At 40.5% G+C, this 19,142-nt stretch overlaps 1 protein-coding gene and 1 long non-coding RNA gene across 2 annotated transcripts in view; one reads left to right on the forward strand and one right to left on the reverse strand.

Moving 5' to 3' along the window:
• The window catches only part of LOC130915415 (uncharacterized), a 71,716-nt gene extending 69,344 nt beyond the window's left edge, over positions 1 to 2,372 (reverse strand). The window contains exon 1 of the long non-coding RNA XR_009063089.1: positions 1,909 to 2,372. This is a non-coding gene — a long non-coding RNA (uncharacterized LOC130915415). The remainder of the gene's footprint in view (positions 1 to 1,908) is intronic.
• Positions 1,790 to 19,142, forward strand: part of crppa (CDP-L-ribitol pyrophosphorylase A) — a 42,210-nt gene continuing 24,857 nt past the window's right edge. The window contains exons 1-6 of the mRNA XM_057835410.1: positions 1,790 to 2,190; positions 5,780 to 6,044; positions 6,119 to 6,268; positions 12,118 to 12,222; positions 12,299 to 12,344; positions 12,411 to 12,499. Coding sequence (XP_057691393.1) covers positions 1,946 to 2,190; positions 5,780 to 6,044; positions 6,119 to 6,268; positions 12,118 to 12,222; positions 12,299 to 12,344; positions 12,411 to 12,499 — 900 coding nt within the window. The 5' untranslated portion in view covers positions 1,790 to 1,945. The remainder of the gene's footprint in view (positions 2,191 to 5,779; positions 6,045 to 6,118; positions 6,269 to 12,117; positions 12,223 to 12,298; positions 12,345 to 12,410; positions 12,500 to 19,142) is intronic.

The raw sequence follows: 19,142 nt of genomic DNA on the forward strand, positions 1-19,142 counted from the left end.
TGGATCCCTTGAAATTGAAAATTCCGTAAATGTCCTAATCTGTTACAACCCCCCCCCCCCAAAAAAATTTTGATACAAATCTTTTATAAAGCATAAAAATGCAGCAAAACATGTCACGAATACATGTTACAATTAGATTATTGCACAATAAACATGAAATGAGAGTTGTGCATAATGTAATAAAACCAAATAGAGTAAAAAAAAAAAAAAGAACTAATACACTTATGTAAAGCTGTCGGTACATGGCCCAATAGGAAAATGACGAGGAAGCTGGGATACACACATACACATACAGTAGAGGTCCCTATTAGCCAATGTTACGTTCCGTAAACTACAAGTAGCAACCCATCCTGTATATTTGCCTTTCGTATCCTGAAATTTCTTTCGTAACAAGAGCCAATACTTTCCCGTTGAGGCGTGTCGCAACCTGAAAATTCCATATGTACAGACGTTCGTAAGTAGAGGTACTACTGTATCTTTTTTCTTTACAATATCATAAAGAAAAAGTTTTATGAACCTAATAAAAATGGCCAAGGATACAAAATGCATACGCTAGCATCACTCCGATGCCTACACATCTGTATGTATGTTTTTGAGCTGAGAAAATCAATCCACTTTTAAGCTTCGGAATAAATCCCACTGGCTCATCACGGTACTTTACTTGCTGTGGCAAGAGGCGTGAACTGCCCACTAGCTAGCTATAGCTACAAAGTCATTTCATGTGGACAAGGAGAGCTTCCCGTTTTATATGCTAGCTTTCTGATTACAAAAGGAGAGCTTCCCGTTTTATATGCTAGCTTTCTGATTACAAAACAAAATGTATTTACGCTTGGGAACGGTAGCTTTCAAATGCAATACTTTAAAATTTTAATTCAAAAGAGTTTGGAAAATTCGTAAAGTTCCTGTTTGGAAATTTACCCGAAACGTTCCGAATATTTGCAGCGTCTTTGCCATTCTAGCTTTAAGCCATACTTTTGTAAATGTGTGTTCATGTACATGTTTGTCAAATTAAAACGTTGGCCTTTTTTTTTTTTTTTTTTTTTAACTTGCAACCATGTGTATAAAAATGTTGATGTAATATATTCTTTGTGGATTGAATGTCTTTAAAAACTTGTCAATAAAGTTTTGTGTAAAGTATTAAGTATTGGGAAATAATGAGTGGTAAATCAGATAATTCAGTATATTAGGAACACATCTACAAAAATCAATTCTGGGTTTTATTCATCCCTAACCGGTGTTACACCAAACAAATAATATGTGCTAGACTCTCATAAATATAAGTCAGCGAAATTCATCCAGGATGTATATATAAAAATGATAAAGTATTGCAATTTTATTATGGCAACAATATCTTGTATGGCAGGGTAGATAATTATCAGCGCTGTGACCCAGTGGGGATGGACTTTATCACTTGTCGGCCATCTTAAAGACCGGAACATTATTATTTTTTTTTTATTAATGACAGATTGTTCGGATTTCTACAGATGTTCAAACTGCTATTAGAACATTATAAAACAATAACACTGTTCGGATTTCTACATGTTTAAAATGCTCTTTTAACTTTGGGAAAAAAATAATAATCATCATCATTCAATCTGATCATAGCCATATTATAACAGTCTGTTACAAACCAAACTGTTTGGAAATGATTCAAGAATTAAGTAGAGAGTAAATTAGTGTCGTAAATCGCTCATCTTACACTGAGGCCCCTAGCCGAGTCATCTGCTGCAAGATGGCCGCCATTTAGTTGCGCTGTTGACACCACCATAAATCATCTAGCCTGTGTTAAAAGATACGAACGTGTATTATTTTGAATGTGTACGGCGGAAGTAAAATGTCGCACTAAAACACACTCTACAAAATTACCCACATTAGTGTTGCATATTTCTTCAATGAAATGGGATTTACCAAAAATGAAGAATCGTGAATTTCCACCCTGGAGCTGATGGACGTTCCCCGCATCGACATGTCGGGCGAGGAACCAGACAGGCCCGCGCATCCTGGGACTTTCCAATCCAGCAAACAAGAGAAGCGCTCCCTCTCCCCGGCTAGAGTCACCGTGGACTTCCCGGTATGTGTGGTTCTTCCTGCTGGCGGCAGCGGAGAGAGAACCGGACTGCAGACACCCAAACAGTTCTGCATGCTGCTGGGCCGACCACTTATAAGCTACACTATTCAGGCTTTTGAGAGGTATTGGCACACATTTAACTGGGAAAGTTAGTTTGCATGTCTGCGTTTTAATGCCGTATAACAAGTAAAGGGCTTCAATCAGTGCCTGACAACTCCAATCAACATGACTTAATTAACGAAAAGACATTTTGTGTTACTGCGCAAGAGCCAATATAAACGTTCATTCGCCCCTCCCACTTAAAAATAATTGGACGTCTAGCGCCGTCAGTGGCAGCCCATGAGTTAAATGAGTGCCCTGTAGTACCAAAAAAAAAAAAAAAAAATTGTACATTAAAGTTTTTAAAATAAAGTTTTTTTTTTTAAATGATCAACAATGGCAATTTGCCTTATAAAGAGTTAAGTGTTTTATTGCATTCATGTAACAACTTTTGAATAACTATCCATTGTAGTGACCACGGTCCCTACAAGGTTTTACACATAACCACAGGTTGTTAGAATAGCCTTTTTTTTTACCTAAGTAAGAGTAACGTTACTTCAAAATAATATTACTCAAGCCAAAGTAAAAGTAGTCATCTTGAAAATGTACTCAAGTACAAGTTAGAAAAGTTTTTGGTGAAAAGAATCCTCAAGTAAGGTGAGTAACTGCTTACGACGTTTGATTTATTTTATAATTTTTAAAAATATAAAAATATTATTATTATTATTTTTTTTTTTTAGGGTTAGGGTTTAATAATGGTACTTGTTTTCTCTGCACAAAGTTATCTATATGAACTGTTATGATTATAGTTTCAGGAAGAATCAAATCCAATTTATTTATTATGAGATGTGTTTGGGGTCATTGTCATGGTGGAACACTGCCCGGCAACCCAGTTTCTGGAGGGAGGTGATCATGCTCTGCTGCAGTATTTCACAGTACATGTTGGAGTTCATGTTTCCCTCAATGGAATGTAACTCTCCAACACTTGCAGCACTCATTTAGCCCCAGACCATGACATTTCCACCACCATGCTTGACTGTAGGCATGACACACTTATCGTTGTACTCCTCACCTGGTCGCCGCCACACATGCTTGAGACCATCGGAACCAAACAAATTAATCTTCGTCTCATCAGACCATAGGACATGGTTCCAGTAATCCATGTGCTTTGTTGACATGTCTTCAGCAAACTGTTTGCGGGCTTTCTTGTGTACCGTCTTCAGAAGAGGCTTCCTCCTGGGGTGCCAGCCATGCACACCAAATGGTCTGAGCACTAACAGGCTGACCCCCCACCTCTTCAATCTCTTCAGCAATGTTGTCAGCACTCCTGCGACGATCTTTCAAAGAAAGCATTTGGATGTGACGCTCAGCACGTGCGCTCAGCTTCTTTGGATGACCAACCCGAGGCCTGTTCTGAGTGGACCCTGCTCTTTTAAAAACGCTAGATGATCTTAGCCACTGTGCTGCAGCTCAGTTTCAGGGTGTTGGCAATCTTCTTGTAGCTTTGGCCATCTTCATGTCGCGCAACAATACGTCTTTTAAGATCCTCAGAGAGTTCTTTGCCATGTGGTGCCATGTTGGAACTTTCAGTGACCAGTCTGAGAAAGTGTGAGAGCTGCACTACAAATTTGAACACACCTGTTCCCTATGCACACCTGGACCTAGTAATACTAACAAGTCACATGATATTTTAAAAGGGAAAATGACAAGCAGTACTCAATTTAGGCATTTAGGAATGTAGTTTCTAAGGAGTGTACTCACTTTTGTTGCCAGGGGGGTAGATATTAATGTCTATATTTTGAGTCATTTGGAGGGGAAAATGAATTCACTATTATATAAGCTGCACACAGACTACTTTTCATTGTGTCAAAGTGTCATTTTGTCAGCGTTGTCCCATGAAAAGATATAATTAAATATCTGCAGAGATGCGAGGGGTAGGGATGGGAATCGAAATCCGATTCCAATTCCGAACCGGTTCCGAGTGTTTCGAGGCCTCGACATCACAATGAAAAAGCCTTAACGATCCCTTTAACGATCCCTTAAGACGCATATTGCGTCGTGACGTGTCTTGTTGTCCAGACGCATCAAACTAGCATGGCGCCAAGAACCACTCGCTCCAAAGTTTGGCTACACTTCACCAGGAAAAAGGGTGAAAATGAAAGGTTAAGATAGTTTAGCATGAGCATTGCCGCCGTAAACATAACAATGACAGCACGAAGGTTCAAACGCTTGAAAGTGTGTCTTCACTTCACGAGGAAAAATTACAACAAAGCGACTTGCAGTCATTGCAAGGTGGAGATAACTGCATCAGGAGGGAATAGAATGCACCGTCCTCACCGAGACGGTAAGGCTCAGTCCTGACTATACAGCTAGCTAAACTCCCAAATGACGATGCAGAAGACGTTGGTATAATTTGCTGACTTTATTCAACCATCACTTGAAGAGTGAAACTAAAAATAGAAATGAAACAAATCAATTTCGTCCCCAATAACAAACAGGTTTGCATCAACGTAAATCAGCGATGATTAGCTGCTAAAACAAACAGTTAGCATGCGTTCGCTAGCATTAGCACATCGTTTAAACCACTACACAACTGGATTTAAGTGTCCGATCGCGAGTGGAAACACAAAACAACAACACAGAAGATGATACACAGGCGTTGCCTCTGTAGATATTTTACAAACATGAACATATAACGTAGGCTCGCGGCAGTGTTTCCCTTTCTCACTAACTCGCTCACTCGCTTGGATGCGGCATTTCTTCTTCTTCGCGTGTAAGCGCGCTCTTCTTCACGTGAGCGTGTTCTTCTTCGCGTGAGGAAGCGCAACGGCGCCACCACTTGAGCGTGAAAGCACAGTAAAAACTAAAAGGCATGCATTTTTTCAATATACTGGTAAATAATACACTTTAACAGGGGTCCCCAAACTACGGACTGCGGCTCCACATTTGGTCCGGCCCCCTGAACAATACCAGAGAGCATTTTGAATTTTTTTTTTTTCCTCCCTCAGTAGTGTTATTTCCTGGCCTTTTTCAGTGAATAACTCTTGTTATTTTTATTTTATTTACTTTTGTTCAGTGAAAAATCCACAGGGGGTTATTTGATTGTGGCTTTCTGAAAAACAATATTTTTTTTTACATTAAAGCACTCCTGCAATCGTCACACTTTTTCTGTTAAAAACTGACCCTGGCCTCTCATCAGAGAAGGGAAAAGTTATGTGGCCCTCACAGGAAAAAGTTTGGGGACCCCTGCTTTAACACATATTGCCAAAGGCAGAACAACGAACTATATGCCAATATATACCAATATTTTTTATTTCTATGAGAAACATGTTTCAGTAAAATGTTACGCATTCTTGTGCATTTGCCACTTATTGCCACAGTTAACATTGAGGCTTTGGGCTTCTTTTGACCTCGTTGTGAGTTTGTAAGGTTGTGACTTCTGATTAAACAAACTCGATGCCAATCAAAATGTTTGTTCTTCTTTTTCCCGAAATTAGAATCGATAAGTGAATCGTTAAAGAATCGAATCGTTAAGCAATATCGATAATGGAATCGGAATCGTAAAAATCCTATCAATTCCCATCCCTAGCGAGGGGTGTACTCACTTTTGTGATACACTGTAAGTAAACATCTAAAACACACCAGTGATGAAGAAATGGCCTCTCCTCGCAGTATTTCATGGATCCGCAAGGTCGTGGTTGTCGTGGCCGAAGAGAAAGCAGACATGATGGCCAACATCGTACAGCACTACCGGCACGTTAAAGTCCATGTAGAGCCAGGTGGCTCAACACGTCACAGGTCCATTCGCAATGGCGTCATGTCTCTAGTTGGTGAAGAGGAGAAGGACAAAATGGTCGTCATCATCCATGACGCTGTGCGGCCTTTTGTGGAGGAACACTTCCTTTATCGTATAGCCACGGCTGCCAGGGAACACGGGGTGAGTGTGAAAATGCTTATGGAAGAAACTCAACTTGTCCTCTGTTGCTTATTGCAGTCCACTTCTTGTTTCAGGCTTCGGGGGCCATACGTCCGCTGGTCTCCACGGTGATCGCCACCACGTCCGACGGCTTCCTGGACCACTCGTTGGAGCGAGCCAAATACAGAGCCAGTGAAATGCCTCAGGCCTTCAAGTACAACATCATCCATCGAGCTTATCAGAAGGTACGTAGACTTGGACTCAAATAAAAGAACCGTGTGGGAATTTGCCGGTTTGGCCAAGCGATGGATGTGTTGCCTGCCGCCAAGGCTGATGTTTTCATTGTGTTGCCGGGATGACGACAGTAAGATGAAAGGCGCCAGATTAGCGAGACGCTCTGCTGAAATATCAGCAGACACGCATTGTCAAGAGTGTTTTCAAAAGACAACAGCATGATGCATGAGCAGACACCATTTCTGCATTTGGAAATTTCTACTTTGATGTGCTTTTCTTTTAACGGGACGCACTGTTTTAAGTGGGGTGTAATTTAATTCGCATTAAGCGTTTGTCAAGGCTTGTCTTTTGGCCCAGTCACTTTGTTAAGCAGTGAACCCCAATTCTCACGGTGTGGATCCTTTTCAGACCCACCAGCGATACAATGAAAAATATTTTGAACGTTTTTTTTAAAGTGTATCAACAGTTTTCTACGTCAAAACTTCTAGGCTAGTATGATGCTAGCCGAGTTTGATAGGCACTACACTGCTGGCCAAAATTATTGGCACCCCTGCAATTCTGTCAGATAATGCTCTGTTTCTCCCAGAAAATGATTGGAATTACAAATACTTTGGTAGTAATATCTTCATTTATTTTGCTTGCAATGAAAAAACACAAAAGACAATGGAAAAAAATCATTAGCATTTTACACAAAAGTCCAAAAATGGGCCGGACAAAAGTATTGGCACCCTAAGCCTAATACCGTATTGGCCCGAATATAAGACGGCCCTGATTATAAGACGACCCCCTCTTTTTCAACTTAAGTTTGAAAAAAGACTTTTTGAACACCAAATTAATTTTCATACAGAAAATAATTACAGTACATCCAAAACAAATGATTATAACAATATATTTGAAAGAAAAAGCATGTTATTTTGCCTCATTCACTTCTTAATATCTGAACATTGAAATATGTAAACTAGTGCTGCAACGATTAACTCGAGTATTCGATGAGAAAAAAATATTCAAATTAAATTTTGTTGCCTGGAGTATTCGTTTAATTAAAGTGGCGTTGTAATTTTTATTTTGAAAGTGTTTACATTTAGTTTATTGATTAGGGTGGATACATTGCCCTCTGGTCCGCCTCATTTCACATGGCTGAATCCAACTGCTCCCTGTTAAGACCAACTTAAGCGAAGTTTATCTTTGGGCTAATGTTTTTTAATGCATTCATAATTTAGTTTATATGTACTGTATATTTAGCCGTTTTTTGTGGGAATATTATTCTGAACCATTTGTTAAGAGTATTGGAAAAAAATAAGTTAGCGTTTTATAGCATTTAAGCTAGGGGACTTTTGCTATGTAAGTTAGTCAATTGTTCTTTTGTTGTACATAGATCCTCATTTATTTATTTTTAATACCGTTTGAGGCTCAGCTCAGGTATTTTAATTTTTCATGTTCCTTTTCCGATTACTCGATTATTCGAACTAACTAGTTCATCGATTAATCGACGACTAAAATAATCGATAGCTGCAGCCCTAATGTAAATTAAAGTGCAATCACATTCGTAACTGAATGGCTTCTGGTTTTTGAAATGTAAATAAACTAATCAATTGTGATAAAACAACAAAATTGCAATAACTGCATTAACCATCAAAGGGAAGTCTAACTAACTGTAGTCTTGAAACAAATCTGAATAAGGAAAAACATTGCAATAAAATAATAAAAACTGATTGAACTTGAGAGTTGCTGAGGTCTGTCATGACAGAACATCGCTTCAATGATATCTGGCGCCATCTAACGCCATGAATGGGGAGAGTAGCTGAGAGCTGTTATGACACAACATCGCGTCAATGATATCTGGCGCCATCTAGCGTCGTGAATGGGTATAATGTCTAGACCGCGAATATAAGACAACCTCCTCTTTTTAGTCTTATTTCAATGCAAAAAACACCATCTTATATTCGGGCCAATATGGTACTTGATAGCACAACCTTTACACAAAAAAACTGTGAACAACCGCTTCCGGTATCCATCAATGAGTTTCTTACAATGCTCTTCTGGAATTTTAGACCATTCTTCTTCGGCCAACTGCTCCAGGTCTCTGGCCACTTTAGAAGTCTCAAGTGCTTTCTTTCAAACCATTTTCTAGTGCTTTTTCAAATGTGTTTTGGGTCATTGTCCTGCTGGAAGACCCATGAACTCTGAGGGAGACCGAACTCTCCTCTCAATTATGCTGAAAATTTGTTGGTAGTCTTCAGACTTCATAATGCCATGCACACGGTCAGGCAGTCCAGTGCCAGAGGTAGCAAAGCAACCCCAAAACATCAGGGAACCTCCTCCATGTTTGAATGTGGGGACCGTGTTCTTTTTGAAGGCCTCGTTTTTTTTCCTGTCAGCTCTATGTTGATGCCTTTTCCCAAAAAGCTCTTCTTTTGTCTCATCTGACCAGAGAACATTCTTCCAAAACGTTTTTGGCTTTCTCAGGTAAGTTTTGGCAAACTTCAGGCTTAGGCCTGTGTCGCGATAACAAATTTTAGTGTGCGATAATTTATCTCTTAAATTATTGCGATATGCGATATTATTGCGCCTCCCCAATTATTATTTTTTTTAAAAAAACAATTTCCAATAACAGCGAGAATACAGTATATATGAATAGGTCAAGTACACCCATTTAAACGCGATAAATATTTACTCTTAAATTTAAAAATACTTTTTAAGAAATCACAACTAAAAACAATAGACCATGCCTCTTAGGTAAAAGACAACAACATTAATACCGCACAGAAGCACAGAATAAATAAAATGTGTTTTTCAAGGAAAAAAAGATAAAATTGCACTTAATAACTTAAGCATTTGGGCAAATGAAAACTTTTCCCCTCATAGCTTTCGCTATGGTGTTCCATAGGGATGCAACAATACAGTTAAGTCACAGTTCGGTACGATTTTCGATACGGGAGACACGATTTTTGATCCGATTCAATACATTTAATGCTCTGGGAAAAAAAAGAAAACAATTTTATTTTTATTTTTTTCGTTTTTTTTGTTTTTTTTTTGCTAAGGAGCAAAAATTAAATTGCCATCATATAAACATGCATTTTAGTGCATAATATTTATGTGCTTACTTCTAACTGATCTGAAGAAATTTTGTATAAAAGTGCTGAGAACAATCTTCACTGTTTGTAAAGTGAGGCAGGGCACACTGTTGATTGCTACAGCTCTCTTAGCAGCTAGGTTTACTACATGAGCAAGATATATCCTATTTGTAGTCCGAATCCATCTGTATCACGTACTGAAGTAACAATATCTGCATCATTATCTATAGTCACTGGTATGGATTGATTTGGCCTTCTTAACTTCCATTCAGTCATGGTGGTTAATTATTCATCGATGTAGTATATGGACTACGTGTCCCATAATCACTCTGGGCTCATGTAGCCAATGGCATGGGACGTAGCACATCTAGTCTGCTATTTCATATCTAGTGTGTGCGCGCATAAAAAAGTTAGCAAACGCCACAGTCACGCCTGCTCATTACTGCACAACACCAGCATATGACAATCGACTTTCATAAACAGGACGAGTTTGAAGCACAGCGCTCTTAATTTGCCACTCAATGTTCATAATGTCAGCTGTCCGTTGTCAAAGCGAGGTTGTTCGTAGCAGCCAAGTCAGTAATATTGTTTTGGCGGACTTCGTTGTAAATATCCGGACTTCGTTGTAAATATCCGGTGTTGTGCTGAAAAATAGCCGCCCCGTGTGAAAGGCCACCCCTGATGGGAGCGCCCACACATCAACAACACCGGCATGCCAGAGATGGTCCGCAGACAATCCGGAGCAATGAAGCGGCTGGTATAAGTTGAACAATATGATATAATGGGAAGGATTGGCTCCGGCACTATTTTTTGCCGGACCTGGAATGAAGATGCATTTTGCGTGGTAGGTAACAAGGAATCCGTACTTTGAACAGCATGTCTGCCAAACGTGCTCACGCACGTGCACGCGAGGCGATAAATCGCAGCGGAAAAATTACCGCCTTCATTTTTATTTATCGTGCGATAAATGGAATTATTGCATATTGCGACAGGCTTATTCAGGCTTGCTTTTTTATGTCTCTCGGTCGGAAGTGGGGACTTCCTAGGTATCCTACCATAGAGTCCCTTTTCATTCAGACGCCGACGGATAGTACGGGTTGTACTGTTGTACCCTCGGACAGCAGGACAGCTTGAACTTGTTTGGATGTTAGTTGAGGTTCTTTATCCACCGTCCGCACAATCTTTCATTGAAATCTCTCGTCAACTTTTCTTTTCCTTCCACATTTAGGGAGGTTAGCCACAGTGCCATGGGCTTTACACTTATTGATGACACTGCGCACAGTAGACACAGGAACATTCAGGTCTTTGGAGAGTGATACATCATTGGAAAGCTTAAAATGTCATTTTTCTAGGGAAGAAAAATTTTGAACAGGAGGGCATATTAGAAAAAAAAAAAAATTAAACAGCAAAACCCTAACTGGAGGTGACAGCACGAGAGAGCAGAATTAAAGACGCCACGATACGAACGAGATATTATCACGTACTTACCTCTTTTTGATCCAAAAACTCCATGTAGCATGTATCATCGAGTGACAAGACACAGCTGTGAATGACCACAACCAGATTTTTGGGGAATTTTAAGGGTGAAACATGGTAATATAACAAGGGTCGCGATGCAGAAATCGCAGATATCAAGGAGTGGCCGAGAAACTTTTTTTTTTTTTTTTTTTCTTTGTTTGGATCGATTATTTATCATCTTAAATAATTTAATAACGGGGGATAGTAATGCAGTAGTAAAAAAAAAAAAGGGTAGATATCCATGACTTATTTACAGACACCTTTTTTTTTCATTGTGACATACCGTATTGGCCCGAATATAAGATGGTGTTTTTTGCATTGAAATAGCTCAATCTTGGTCTCATCTGACCAAAGCACATGGTACCAAAGCACACAAAAATACACACGGTCCCAGTTGAAGCCTGGGACCGTGTGTATTTTTGTGTGAGACCAAGATTGAGCTTTTTGGCAACAAACACTCTAAGTGGGTCTGGCGTGCCACGAAAGATGCGCATGCGGAAAAGCACCTCATACCCACTGTGAAGTATGGTGGTGGGTCAGTGATGCTGTGGGGCTGTTTCGCTTCCAAAGGCCCTGGGAACCTTGCGAGGGTGCATGGCATCATGAATGCTTGAAATACCAGGACATTTTAAATCAAAATCTGTTCCCCTCTGCCCGAAAGCTGAAGATGGGTCATCACTGGGTCTTTCAGCAAGACAATGACCCTAAACATATAACCAAATCTAAACACAAACATGGTTCACCAGACACAAAATCAAGCTCCTCCCATGGCCATCTCAGTCCCCAGACCTTGTTTTGTTGGCAAAAGGGGGTTGTACAAAGTATTAACACCAGGGGTGCTAAAAATTGTGACACACATTATTTGATGTCAAATAATTTTTTCTTTATGTGGGATTTTTTCCCCACTGAATAAATGCACTTGTATTGAAGGTTGGATTTTTGTCTTTTTTTCCATTAAGGTCCCATATTATTTGAATTAAAAAAATATATATATTACAAGCTAAAAAACACATCTTTTTCAGGGGTGCCAATAATTATGGAGGGCACTGTATATATACATATATGTTTTGGATAGTTATTTTGAGATTTGGAAGGGTTTTAGGAATACTTAAAGGGTTAATCCCAACCTACGCGGAAATTTGAGTTACGTCGCCAGCGTAGGAACGGAACTCGTTCATAACCTGGGGACTACCTGTGCATGTTGCTAGCTAAGTTGGCTGAGGCACTAAGTGGATTTTATCACCAATTTGATCACCTTACCTCCTCAGTGCAAACAGACCGACTATGACTTCGGTACCGAGTGTCTCCATCTGGTGCTGGAGTACTGTGGCACTAAAGCCAAGCTCATCGAAGGCCCGCCCACATTGTGGAAGGTGACTTGCCCGCATTAAATCCCATGATATTGACTTAATGATAGAGTGGTTAATTGTTCTATTTGATGAACTTCAGGTCACCTACAAACGGGATTTGGCTGCGGCGGAGTCCGTCATAAAAGGTGAGTTGACCATAAACGTTGGCCATCATAAATTTTTATACTTTACCTGATAATCCCTTCCTTCAGAGACACTCTCTCGGTCCACCTGCGTGATCACAGGAGGATGTCCGTTTGCTGGGATGCTTGCCAACTCTTTCCAAGAGGACTTAGAAATGGTACGTATATTGTAGACGTTATTACTTCTAAATGTCGCAAGCATCGATGAGCGCATGAAAATATGAGCAAGCGTCTGGGTGGTCCGATGGTGAAACGACCGGCCTGTCTGTGGTCGAACAAGTAATGAAGTGTGTCTCTGTGTACGCATGAGAGCAGATGGCCGTCACATTTGTTAAACCGCGGCGCTTTTGTTTGATTAATCGCGGTGCGTGCGGCCTTCGTTCGTGCTAGATCGCGTTACGAGCGAATCAGCGAAGGCGGGGGACTCATGTGGCATGGCTAGACACGAGTCGGAATCAAGTCATCAATTTTAGGACTTAGAAAAGACTCGACTTGAGTGGATTTGAACTACATGGCTTGACAAGTCCAGCCTGATGAATTCAAATTCAGGTTACGAACGAGTTCTCCTATGCTGGCGACGGAGCCTGAATTTCCGCGTCAATTGGAATTAATTCTTTAAATAACCCTAAATACTCCCTAAATCTCAAAATAACTATCCAAAAACGTTTATTATGCGTACTTGTACTGTCCTCGCCAAGATGTTGGACGTAAATCCAAGCTCCTAGAATCCTCAACAGCAAGCTAAGCTGTAATCTTTCCCCCCTCTCCATCGTAACCCAGGGACTACCTGTACTGTATGTTTTGACTATGACTTAACTGAGGAATTGCTTAACCCGAGTAATATTTGGACTCAATTTGACCTGATTTTTTTTTCTCCGAAAACAAGACTTGAGACTGACTTATGACTTCCACATGTGACTTCCTCCCACCTACCTTAGTAAATGATGGAAAGTGGCATCTGTAGACCTTTCGTAAACATTGAACCTTCACAGTGTAATTCCGTCCCATCGCCGGTTCGTGTTGAGCCATACAAATTACACGCACAAGGTCAGGTTTCCCAGTCTGGCTGACCACCGTCAGAATTAAGTGATCCCAACACGCAGTCGTCCTTCAAGCCTTTCAAGCCTCTCCAAGTCCTTCATCAGCCTGCACGGACTAACAGAGTTCAATCGGGGTCAGCGGTGTCCGATTGGAGACATTCCGGTCTTTGTTCAAGTGCCCGGTAGGGCCGACTGTTTCACCCATGGGTATTTTAAATTTTTTCAAAGCGAGATTGACGCTTTTGGGAGGTGATCGCTGAAAGCTAAAGAGAAGGTTTCAAGCACTCTGCTTACAAAACAACAACTATCTTGTAATATCACATTATTTTTTTTAACAGCCCGGTGACTGCTTAACATAACTATTAGTCGTTTCATCAAAATATATCTCGTCTAGAGTTGAAACGAACACTTGAGTAACTTGAGTTTAAAAACTGATCCAAGTAATTTTATTCACCTCGAGGAATCGTTGAATTTTGCCAGCTCTAAGCATCACGTTCTGCCCGGACTACTTTTAATGCGGGACAACGTGCTGACGTCACGTCTGAAGAGGAAGAAGCAATAATTCCTGATTGCAGCCGACAGCCGCTACAAACTGTGCCAACGTTTCTACAAACTACGCACGCATGATGCTATGGTGGTAGCTAGGCCTGAACGATAATGGAAAAAACTATTGCTGCGATTTTTTGGGGGTTTGCGATATATTGCGATATTATATTGCGATATTTTAAAAAATGTATATATATTTTTTTCAAGAAATTTTCACAAGATGACTTAAATAGCTGTTTGGAAAGACTTTAGATGACTCACCATCACCACAGTGTACAGTCATCCCTTGTTTTTCACGGTTAATGGGGACCAGAACCCGCCGCGATAAGTGAAAAACCGCGAAGTAGCGCATCCCCCCATTTTTTTTTTTTTTTTGTGTGTTTTTTTTGCCCAATGTATTTATTCAGATTTAGCATTGGAAAGAGATACATATAAGACATGTTTTTTTTCTCACTTTTCCCCCCAAAGTGATTTAAAAGATGTATATAAATAAATGGTTTTTAAGCACTTCAAATGTTATAATTATGATAAGTTTTAAACATAACTGTCCAACCAAATCATTTTTGAACAAGAATAAAGTACTGTAGCAGATAAATGCTTGGCTTTATTAAATGCTTCTGTTTATCTACTTTAGCTGTGACCGTTGAAGTGACATGCAGAAATTTCAAACTCCTCATGATCACTTCTGGCATTTAAATGTCTCCAACGTCCCCACAGTACACACATTCATTCCAGCGCGGCTTCCTTGCAACTGTTTAACAAGTTAAACGATGATTGACAGATGCTCGTGTGAAGTCTGCTTCTGTGGCCAGATCAAAGCCATCGTTGTGCCGCAGTGACGGAGAGGATCAAAAGGCTGGGATAGGGAGGGTAGGAGGCTGTGCACAGACCAGAAAGTGAGGCGTATGTGGATCAAAAAAAAGAAAAACTATCGCACGTACTTGCGATGGGACTATCGCGCATACGCACATCGCGATGGCGATGTTTAAACGATATATTGTTCAGGCTTAGTGGTAGCAGGTAGCGTCTGATGCATCTCATAGATATCACATGTATATGGAACTAGATGCGATATGACAGACTCAGTGGCGTTAGCAGAAGTATATAGAACTAGATGCGAAATGACAAACTTGCTGGTGTTAGTAAACAGCCGTCATCTTAAAGCAGTCGACTTCTCAGCGCTAATAAATAAGATTGTTACTGTACCTCGCTAACGTAACGTGAGCCCTGCGGAGGGAAAGGTTTCTATTAATTATGACCACTGTCAGTGCGTGGCTAACGTGTCTTACATACAGGCCTTAATCTGTAAAAACACAGCGCTGTAGAGTGATGAGGGTGTAAAATAAAAACATAATAAAGCTAACTGTCAGTTTTAGCTCAGTAGTCATTGCTGACTAAAACACCTAGAAGCACTGAAAAAAAATGTTTTATCTGATTACTCAATTAAGCAATAGAATTTTCAGTCGAATATTCGATTACTAAAATATTCGATAGCTGTAGCCGCAATCTCGTCCTACATTTTTTGATACACTTCACAGAATTTACACATTTTAAAAAATCAGGAATTTAAGGCACACAAAAGTTGCATACATTTTTGGGCAAAGGCAGGTAGTTCCACCAAAATTTGACAAAAACAGCCCCATTCATTTCCAATGGGAGACTATGGCCCAATATCAAGAGAAAATGACCTGAAAAAGCCCCAAAATCAAATAGAATTGATCCAAGAAATGACCTAAAATAAAACAGACCAAAGTTCTTTTTGTTAGATATTCCGCTTCGTTTTGTAAATGTGAATGCTCATCTGAACTCTCATTCGGACCAAACAACCGAACTCTGGTCCGCTCAAAAGTCGTGGGTCTCCGTCTACTTTGAATACTACTACTACTACTACTTTGTCGCACCCTGCTTCGCTTGTGAATGCAACCGGGGCAGAGTTTGCTTTTGCTACTTTATGTGCAGCTGTGATGCTTTAAAGAGCATATGACACGAGAAAAAAAGTCTTAAATGGCATTATTATGTGAATTAGAATCATATTTTTGAGACGATTCAACTATATACAACAATTTAGCAAAGCACAGATTACGAGAAATTAGTTTTTTAACTCTTTCACTCCCAGCCATTTTCACCAGAGCAAGGCCCTTCGCTCCCGGCCGTTTTTTCTGGATTTTGACTGATTTTGCAAGGCCCACAGAAAATTCTGTTCTATTGCTATATAAACTTTGAACCCACCAAAAGAAAGCTTGGACTCTCTTCTTTCAGCAGAAAAAAAAAGTAAGTTCGTATCTTTTTCCATTCTTTAGAAATCAGCATTAGAAAATAGCTTAGTTTGAGCAATTTTCCAATTTCTGATGAAAAAACGCAGAAAATGAGCTTTTTGTAAACGCATACATTTCAAACATAACTTTGACTTTAACAAAGCTATTTTTTGCATTAGTTACATCCCAAACATCTGAATAATGTTTTCCTTTTACAAAATACTATGAACAACCAGACAAATAGAGCCTTAGATAGAATAGTAACAATTTATTCACACACAACGACTGAGAGATGACGGTTTGTCGCCGAGATGACCCTGTTGTCGCCACGTCAGCTGTGTAAACTTTTCCCTCTTCGTTGTCTGTCTCACAAAGATGGATTATTTTTGCATTTCTGCGGGGTCTGCTAGGCGAGCCACTCCACGGGGGGTTTCACTCGTTTTGCACGATCGTCCAGCGCCTGGTGTCCCAGGCGTCCTCTCGTTGTTTTGTCCGGTCGGAGCGCCGCCTGGGCTCAATCCGCCAGCGCTTTGACAATGCTGGCCGGCCGTTCACTGCTGTTGAATCGGCTTGTCTAGTCTTCCAAAATGCGCTACTGCCCTCCAGTGGCCAGTTTTATTGCTTTAAAATTGGTTTGGAGCGTTTTTCTTTGTTTCTCAGATACAGCGGAAGCTATATATGCTTCTTATATAAAAAAAACGCAAAAGACGTATAAATACGGTTGTGGGACAGTTGAGCATTTAAAAATAAAACGTATTTATACGGTTCCGGGAGCAAATGAGTTAATCTGCCAGTTAGCCACGCCTACCATTATAGGGCTTTAGCGTCCCCAACAGGTGGATGACGTCAGTGGTAGACTGGGCTCATCGGTTTTACTATTCAGCCCATTGAAGAGGAATTATTCAGAACGAGGAAAACGCGACGAAGAGAGCCGCAAAATGTCATTGTTTCTATCTCTTTACTTCAATATTTTTACAGGATATTCTTTTTATCCAAGTATTTTCCCCAATTGCTAAATAAATGGCATGGTCATGACAAATAACAGTCTTGTGATGAATGGAATATGAAATAATAAGAATGCATTTATTCAGGACGACATGGCCAAATTACTCCATAATGGTCAAAACTGTCGACTTCACCTTTACTGTCGCACCTCCCGAACGATATTTTATGACACCTAAATCGGACATATGTCATTTCCCTTCCCCGGCTTCGGAGAATGTAAACAAACCAGAAAGCGTGACAGCTAGCCGACATGCTAACCCGAACCGAGTGATGTTTCAAAGTCTTCGAAGCGGAAAATCACACATAACTATCCTGGATTATTTGACATGACGACACGGTTGTCGATTGTCTTCATGGATCGGCAAACCGCCCGGCGGAGAGCAATTTACAGTTCGTTCCCCGGAGGAGGGTGACTGGAGTTGTTGTGCAGCTAACGTGCTGCTGCTAATGAGCATTAGGAGAGCTTTTTACATGCCTATCAATGATCAAACGTAAGTAGTCCTTCATTTAAAGGAAGTTTGTAGTGTTTACATTGTAATCGCTGTATTCATATTTGACATAATACAAAACAAGATGTTTACTCACTTCCTCGTAAATCCAATGGTCCCACAGTAAATATCCACGGTGAATGGGAACCTTTTGAAACTCCAAAAAGGCGCATACGCCTCTCCCTCATACAGAATGATTTTTCTGCAGCCGTTTGGCTGGCGTGATGCGAAAAATAAACGTATTAATCCGCAAAATCAGCTGAATCCATCGTCCTCATACACAACAGTACACTGTAGCGTGAAGAGGACGTCTTCTACCGTACACGTCACAGCGCCCGCCTCCTCAATGCAAGACCGAAGCCGGAAGTCACTCATTTTCATGGCGCGGGATTCAAAAAACTAAATAAAAATAGCGATCGCTTCCACACACATCCAAGCGGCCCATATCATTCAGGGGCATAAAATAATGAAATAAACATGTTTTTTCGTGTCACAGGTACTTTAAGCCAGGCATGTCCAAAGTCCGGCCCAGGGGCCAAATGAGGCCCGGGGTAAAATTTCATCCGGCCCTCAGCCTCTGTCATAAAATCAATAACGTCTGGCCCACACACAGACTTAATAAATTGGTCAGCAGTACTGCTACCAGCATATGAAGTATCTTACACACTAAATGCTGCTCCTCATTTACCCACGAAAAGGCAGCAGCACTCTAAGCAACATTCCCCCGTGTGACCCTTTACTCCCAATTTTCTAAAATGGCGACAATCAACAAAAAAAGAAAGGTGACTGCGATGGCTGGCGCTTCAAGGATAGGTGGAAATTGGATTATTTCTTCACTAAAATACACAACAACTGTCTGACTCACTTGCAAAGAGACAGTCGCTGTTTTTAAAGAGTTCAATGTGAGGCGATATTACCAAACAAGACATGCTGACATGTACGACAAAGATTACAGGGAAGATACGTAGCGACTAGCGAGAAATTGTAGTAAGTTGAAGCTAGTTTAATTTCACAGCAACAGTATTTCGCAAGAGCCCGAGAGTCGAAAGAGAACGCCACAAAGGCCAGTTGTAAGATTGTTGAAATTAGTAATTTAAAAAATAATAATAAAGCATATGTGACACACAGAATGGCTTGCTAAAATTTGCGTAAATATATTGTTCTACATAAAGGACATCAGCCAAGGTTGGCCCCCCATATTTTTACCACACCAAATTTGGCCCTCTTTACAAAAAGTTTGGACACCCCTGCTCTAGGCTGTGACGGTACATGCAGTGCATCCTTGGAAGCAGCACAACAGGGCGGAAAAAATTAAGATGATAGACGATCAACCATGGCGGAATGTTGTTGTGCTAAGCTAATGTGGCGATTGTGTTTTGCATGCTGTTGCCGAGCGTATCGTGTGAGAGAGACTGGCTGAGACAGGCGGAGCCTCTCAGTGTCGATCGTTTCGTGAGTGTCACTCTC

The sequence above is a fragment of the Corythoichthys intestinalis genome, chromosome 4 (genome assembly GCF_030265065.1).
Source record: "Corythoichthys intestinalis isolate RoL2023-P3 chromosome 4, ASM3026506v1, whole genome shotgun sequence".
NCBI classification, from domain to species: domain Eukaryota; kingdom Metazoa; phylum Chordata; class Actinopteri; order Syngnathiformes; family Syngnathidae; genus Corythoichthys; species Corythoichthys intestinalis.